Source organism: Nestor notabilis, unplaced genomic scaffold (assembly GCF_000696875.1).
Source record: "Nestor notabilis isolate BGI_N333 unplaced genomic scaffold, ASM69687v1 scaffold6552, whole genome shotgun sequence".
Classification (NCBI taxonomy): Eukaryota; Metazoa; Chordata; class Aves; order Psittaciformes; family Psittacidae; genus Nestor; species Nestor notabilis.
The window spans coordinates 43,183-50,661 of record NW_009917965.1 but is presented as its reverse complement, the minus strand read 5'-3'; the positions used below and the strand labels follow the sequence as shown (position 1 = coordinate 50,661).

The 7,479-nt window shown below is 36.3% G+C and overlaps 1 protein-coding gene across 1 annotated transcript in view; it reads right to left on the bottom strand.

Annotated features, from left to right (window-relative positions):
- CEP192 (centrosomal protein 192kDa) overlaps positions 1-7,479 on the bottom strand; it is a 63,735-nt gene that overhangs the window by 13,497 nt on the left and 42,759 nt on the right. Inside the window, exons 33-36 of the mRNA XM_010009489.1 lie at positions 5,626-5,798; positions 5,150-5,273; positions 1,814-1,919; positions 178-382 (exon numbers count right to left, since the gene is read on the bottom strand). Of these exons, the coding sequence (XP_010007791.1) occupies positions 178-382; positions 1,814-1,919; positions 5,150-5,273; positions 5,626-5,798 (608 nt within the window). The remainder of the gene's footprint in view (positions 1-177; positions 383-1,813; positions 1,920-5,149; positions 5,274-5,625; positions 5,799-7,479) is intronic.

Below are 7,479 nucleotides of genomic sequence, written 5' to 3'. Positions count from 1 at the left end.
GGGGAACCAGGGACTTCTGGAAAGAGTTCCATCACAAGGCATAACATTTCAAACTAGGGACAGAATAGGGGAACTGGTCAACCAAGGCATTCAAGTACCCAAACATACAATATAGTAAACAAAAGTGAACACAAGATACCACAGATGTCGCATCATTTACTAAGTAAGCAATATTACCTGAGCTTTGGCCAGGTCTTGTTTTAGGAAAAACAATAATCCTGTTCTTTATTTCCATTTTTGTTAGAGGGAGCACAGTGAGAGGCTTTGCCACATGAATAGTAGGGTTTTCAGACTGTGGAGTAAACATATCGCATCTTCTAGATGGAAAATCTGCTCCAGGCACATACTGTGCAACCGCCTCTTGAATCTGTACTTTAATAAACTTTTGCAGAATTTGGAGAAAAAGAAAGATTGAAATAGTGAACATTGATATATTGACAACTCAAACAATTTAGCTCTATTTCCTTGAGCTGTAACAGCTCATGTTGTTTAGCTTTACATTCCAACAGAGAAAGAGAAGACCTGGTGATATAATGTATGAGACTAACTTCAGTTCACAAAGTTTAAAGATTTTAGGACAAGCTTAATTTAGGAGAATTGGAAAATTTACTGAAAGTTGGCTATCTAGACATTTTATTTCAATAGGAATAATAATTTAAACTAGTTAAATTTAATTGAAAATTCTTACAATATTCTCTGCTTGCAGAGAACGGGAGTGGGGCTGCCTCACACAGAAGTTTTGTGTTCGCTTCTGCTACATGATTAGCACTTCTAAAAACTTTAGTTAATGCTAGTAAAATCTTGGCATACTTTTTGCTTAATTAGCTAGGTAGCAAAGAAATGGCAAAAGCACTCTCAACTACCAGATCTCTTACAATTGGATTGAGTTTGCTACATTCTCTACTTTTGTCCCAGTAGGTTTCCTCTCTTAAATTGTTTTCTCATATTGTGGAACACTACATAGTTGAATATGCACACTGTCTTCATCTCCTTCTCAATTTACTCTCTTCAACAACTTCTCTGTTTGTTTGGGGTCTTTTTAAGGCAGTTTCCAATTTTGTTTCATACCTCACCTTCCTCCATCAAGAAGGAAAATAGATATGCCTTTTTATCCTTTCAGTGTCTTATTTCCCTCTCCATGCAGTTATAATTAAGCTAAAATACATACTCGCTGTAAAAAAAAAAAAAAAATAAGTATTTCTTTTGGAGGAGATCAGCAAGGAGTCTTTCTGCTTTTACACAGATAAAAGAAGAAACTGTTGGCTTCTTAAGTCTTATTTATATGCCTTAACTTAATCAGGGAAAAGTCTTGGATTAAAACACATTACAAGCAAGAACCTGTTCTAAGCATTCTCTTTCACAGACTTGTCAGCCAGCAGATTAAGTTTAGCTTAAGGGAGCTCAAAAGGAGCTATGTTGACTTGTTCTATAACCTCTTGTAGCTTCTTTTATTTTAAAATATTATATAGACTACTTTTATGTATGCATACATATAAATATTTAGCATTTTAGAAAATGCGTAACAGTGGTGGGTGCACAGATGCAATTTTGTTGGCAAATGAGTGTTCACATCATAGTATTTCTTCAGAGATGAATGAACTAAGAATCTCAGTTTGCGAAACAGCCTCTCAACTATGCTTATTCTTGTCTTGTCTTTTTTTTTTTTTAAAAGAGAACTTTACAAATTAGAAAGAATAATGAAAGTTGACAAAACTGCTGTCTCATACTCAAAAGGTTTTAGCAATGTTACTAGACCTTATTCAGCAAAGTAAAATAAAGAGTTGCAATCTCAACTCTCAAGTAAGCCACGAACCTTTTGTCCATTATCACAATGGATATAGATTAGGCCACTCCAAGGAATTAATGCAGGCTTTGTGGCAAGTGATGGGTTAGGACTCACCAGAATTAGGGTACTGCTCCTAATAAAACAAACAAACAAACAAAAAAACAAAAAAAAACAAAAAAACAAACCAAAACAAAACAAAGATACAAAAACAGAAAACAAACCACAAAACAAAAAAACAAACAAACAAATTAGTACTATCTTCATATTAGAACAAATATCTACAACAGATCTCGCTAGCCCCCTTACCCCAGAAAAGAATGCACTTTTATGATAGCAGGTAAGTGAAGATGATCTAGAGATAGTCAAATTTCAGGTATTCAAGTATCCAATATATTATCAAGCTTTAGTACTCAGAAACATAACACTAACACACTTGATGAACTTGTCATTGATGGTTGTATCAGGGTTTTGGAAAGAGTAAAATTTACCTACTGCTAACACATACAACCAGTCAGACCACGTAAAGCAGACATAACTACATTTTTCAGAAAAATAAGATTCAATACTAGTCAAGAAGGGAACTGTTCTGTTCAAATAAAGTATACTGCATAAATTGCATTTCAAGAAGCTTTTAAACTAATTCTAGCTGTAGAGAAACAGCTTGCTTTCCTTCCTCCCATGCAGAACTGATCTTGGAAAAAAGAAAAGCCTTTCAATGTTACCAGTGCTTTCTACAGTTACTTAGAGTAGAGGACACTGAAAAGTCTAAACTCACTTGAAGCAATTATGGCATCACACAGTAATTTGACCACTGAGAACGTACATTCTGATTTATACTGTTCCATATTCTATATTAGAGACATTTGAATAAAGGAGGGGAGAAAGAAAGCACTGGAGCATTTAAAAAATTAGTACAAAAATCACTTAAGTAAAGGTCATTGGTTGTTATGTTGGCAAATGCACTCAAGCTACAACTGAATAATAAATTTAAAATGTCATTAACACAGCACTTTGCATTTGAAAAATTTAGGAGCAAGATCAGTGCCCACAGGAAAGTCGGTTCCATAATCATTGTCACAGTATGACCATCTGAACAAAACAACAGATGTTAATGGCCTTAAAATATTATATCAAGAAACCATTATTTCCTTAAAGAATTGTGGGGTTGTTTTGAGTTTCAGCAGTTTTCAGAATCTTTTCAGTCATGGTTCTCATGTACAAGCTGCATTCATAAGAATATGATTTACAAAGTACGCACACTGTTATTACAAAGCATTCCACCGTCTTGCTCCCACCAGCATGTCTTTGACATTTACTGCAAACTTCTTAATGCAAATTAACTTGCATGGCGTCACAAAGCATGTGTCTCTTGAAAGAATTATATTCAACCTAAAGACACTACCTCCCAGTACTTTCATTGCCATAGAAAGGAGCAGAGCCTAGGAAGAAACAGTTTCGAAAGGTGCCTCTTCCAGCTTTTGGAGATTCCAACAGTCCCTACTCCAAAAGAGCAATTCCTTTCACAGCACTTACCAATTCTCCCAACACTGAGGAACAGCAACATGCCAGAGGCTAGTCTCAGTTCACCTCCACAAGAAATTCTCTTGGAATGCTGCTAAATTCACTAGGACTTGAGACTTTATTATTCCAGGTTCAGCCAGGTCAGAGACTGCCTTCAGAGACTACAGAGATGCCTCCTTATCCCATAGAACATAAGGGGTTTAGTTAAGGTGAAACGGGGCGATCTACTTGCTACAGCGTGGCAGTCAGTCCCTGATCTTAGGACCTTCTTTCACCATTACCAAGAAATCAGACCTTCTCCTTTCCTGACCTAAATCAGTTCAAGAATTCTGCCAGCTCCAGCACCGCAGTCTGGCTGGCTCCTGTCCTGACAGGATGACTGCTCTTGGCACTGCTGGGAGGTGGTCATGACAAGTAGAAAACTGGGTAAGCATGGCTTGCTATGCTTAAGTGAGCTGTTCCCCATGGGTCTGTTTCCCACTTGCAGGCCTCTGTTCTTAATCAAGACTACCTACTTGGACCCAGCTTGTAAGGTTTCAGCTCAATCTTTTCAAGTGAAGGGATCACATTTTAAAACTAGATAGTGTAAAAAAAATTGCTTGCAGAAGGCCTTCAATTCCCTATTTTTAAGACATCATTCCACAGACCATCCTGAGTCTAAGTGTTTGAGACACTCAAGATGATCTTACTTTCACAGCTACTGGAAAGCTGTTCATCGTTACCTCTTTTTGAAACCATTGTTCTTGGCACTGACTGTATCTGCAAAGAGTAACAAATATCACAGCCCTTTCAGAAAAACCTCTTCATTTTGTTCTCACTAGTGATGAAAGTTCCCCAGCAGTAAATCCCAGAATTTACATCTACATTTAAGCGTTTAAATGTACTACATCTTGCACAGTGATGCAAGACTGAAAAGAAAGTATCTGTTCAGGCAAACATCTACAAGAAACTACTTAAATAAAACTCAGAAAGCAAATCCTATTTTTTGTGGAGCATAAGACTTTTTTGGGGAAGACAAGAATAGAAAGAGGGTCTTAAAAGCCCTTCTGAACTGACCCTAAAAATATCCCATAAATTCAGAAGTGAGAGGTGGTCAGAACTTCCAAGCATTTTATTGTGAAAGAATTCACAAATGCCCATGGGAATTCTCTGCAGTCATATTATGACTACTGTTCTGAAATACTGCTAATTAAGACACAGGTGACCTGAAACTGGCTTGTCATGATTTTCGTATCTACAGATACTGAAAAACCAAGGATTGAGTGGCAAAACACAGTTTTGTCAGAATACAGAAACACCCTCACAAACAAGTTCTGATGAATATCAGCACATCTGAAAAAGAAAACACTAAGTCTCCAGAAGAGCAGTAGTCTTCAAGAACTGTTATTTTGGGGTTGGTATGTTTGTTGCCAGGGGAGTGGGAGAAGTCCTTTTTTGTTTTAAGCACAGAGAAAATTTTTAAATTGTGAAAGGAGATTTTTAAAGCTTCGGCTTTGTTAACCATCCGGCTCCTGGAAAATTATGCAATAATAGTAGTAATTCCAGGAGCAAAAAATCCTTGTCCTCCAGGTAACTGTGTGACAGAATGTCACCTCCAGGTGACAGAAGAACATTCCCTCTATGAAGACTATAAATGGATAGAGTCCTAAAATATAAAAGCTAGATTAGCACATTAGCTGACAAAAATAGTTCCAGGGTATAATCTAAACAAACTAAAATAAATTCCGAAACCTAATCAAAATTCCTAAATTAACAAAATTCCTAAACTAAAAAGAAATTCCTCTAAAACCTCAACACACTTTCACATGTAAAGGAACCTTTGAAAAAAAACCAACAACTTACTCTGGTTCGACAACTCCATGTTGTGGGGTTATAGTAAGGCAGTGAGCTGGCCATGAAAGCTCAAATGCCAACATCCTATTAGAACTGTTGACAATTTGAACATGTCCAGTATCTGCTGTTCCACCTGTAGTATAGAAGAAGGTATAAAAAGCTAACGCATACAAAGTCACAGAAGCGTCTAAGATTCAAAGATGAAGCAATTAAAGCATTTCCTGCCTGACTTTTACTATCGCAATGCTTTAAAATCTTCACAGATATACAGTACATATTGTATGTATACACACATAGAGCAAACTATCTCTAACAATTTAACAAAATCTGTATTCAAGACAAGCTTATTATTTAGATGTAAAGCTACTGCAGCAAGATTATTGGCCCAGCCACATTTACAAATGAGAATAATTTAAAACACGGTATGCAGTACAGTTATTTTAATACTTGAGTGGTTATTTTATTAACTTCAAAATAATACTTACCAATAGAAGGAGATGTCAAAGTCAAGTACTCTGGTTTAACAGTCCAAGTCTGTTGAGTGTCTGATTTATTCTGAACCAGATCATCAGTTGTTACAGGCAATGGAGGACCCTGAGGTCCTTTAACAGGAAGAACATCTAAAGTTGTACTGATACGTCTGTCCAAGTTCTCAAATCTGAAAATAAGACTGCATTAAGCAAAAGTACTAATAAAAGTAACTCATGAGTAATTATAATAGACTACTCTTAATATTTCTCAAAGTTTAATACTGAAATACAATCTTCTTTACATGGGCTTACAGTTTAATTAAATTCTTCATTATTAAGAAATTCATACAGCAGCTGTATCATGACAGCTTTCTCATAGAATGTTTAGAAGTGGAAGGTACTGTTTAGATTGGAAGGTACTAAAATAAGCAATTATCTTCAGGCGATAATAAAGCAAAATACTTTCTCTATACATATTTTATTCAGATTAAGAAAGTACTGAAGAGAGAAATAAGGCAATACAAGTCAGAGAAAGCTGGAGATCATGTAGTTCAACCGCTGCTCAAAGCAGGGTCAGCTACAGCAGGTTACTCAGAATATTGTCCAGTCCAGTTCCTAACCTCTCCACAGATGAAGACTTTGCAACCTCTCCAGGCAATCTGTTCCAGTGTCTGTGAGCCCTCACCATCAAAAATAAAAAAACCCACCCACAAAAAACCCTGCCACATATACAAAAAGCACATGGATTTTTTTTCTAATGTTTGAGTTTCTTGCATTTCAGTTTGTGTCCATTGCCTCTTGTCACTGAACACTACTGGGAAGACTCCATCTTCCTCTTTATTTTCCCATCAATAAGACACGTAGATAAGATCCTCTCCCTGCTCAAGCCTTCTCTGCTCAACACTAAACAAACCCAGTTCTCAAGTCTCTCCTTGAAAGACCGATGACCCAATCCCTTTACGGCCTAGCATTTCACACCTTTACTTACAAAATACATGTCAGATAAGCTCATATACGAAAGCTAGGAAGCTCTTATCCAGGATTCAGCGTACTTGCTTAAGTTAAAAGCTTAACTCCCAACAAATTCTATTTTAAATACTAAAACAAAATCAGAAATCAGTAATTAAAGAAAAATAGATAACTTTTGCTCCATAAAACATTGTGCAAACATAGATTATTATGATTTCTACTTCTATTTTTAATGCTTCTGAGCATCCTGACTCGGTTCACAACAGGTGAACTGAAACCTATGGGAATTCATCCCTTAAGATATCAATGGAACCAGGAAGGCAACTGATCCACATAATTTCTTGATATGGAATTTCCTAACAGTCAGATTAGGAGTCAACACACTCGGATCTCTTCTAAGAATTACAGCCTACTAAAAACAGACAAACAAACAAACAAAAAACAAACAAACAAAACCCAATAAGAAGATCATACTCATGATGCTTAGCCACAGAATAAATTAAAATCTAGAACTAATAAGGCTATTGAGTGGAAAAAAAAATAACAAGTGACAACCACTAAATAAGTGAAATGCCCTGCTTGCTGCTGCGGATATTTCTTCCCAACCTGTACCTTTGCAGTCCCACTATGCCTGACAAACACCCTGCTGTCAAGCATCCCAAAGTCTTCAGCTTGTACCTGTACAAGCAATTCTAAGACAACATCTGCATATGTAGATGGTAAACACAGGACTAGGTAGGACCCTTTCTTTGTCTGTATAACAGGATCTTGAGAAGTTTCAATGTTAAAAACATTAAAACTTAAGAAACAACCTATGCAAATGTATTCCTTAAAAGTGTTAAAGTTAACCCATATTTATTTTGGTTTTATGCCACACTATCTTAGTAAGACTTGTATAGG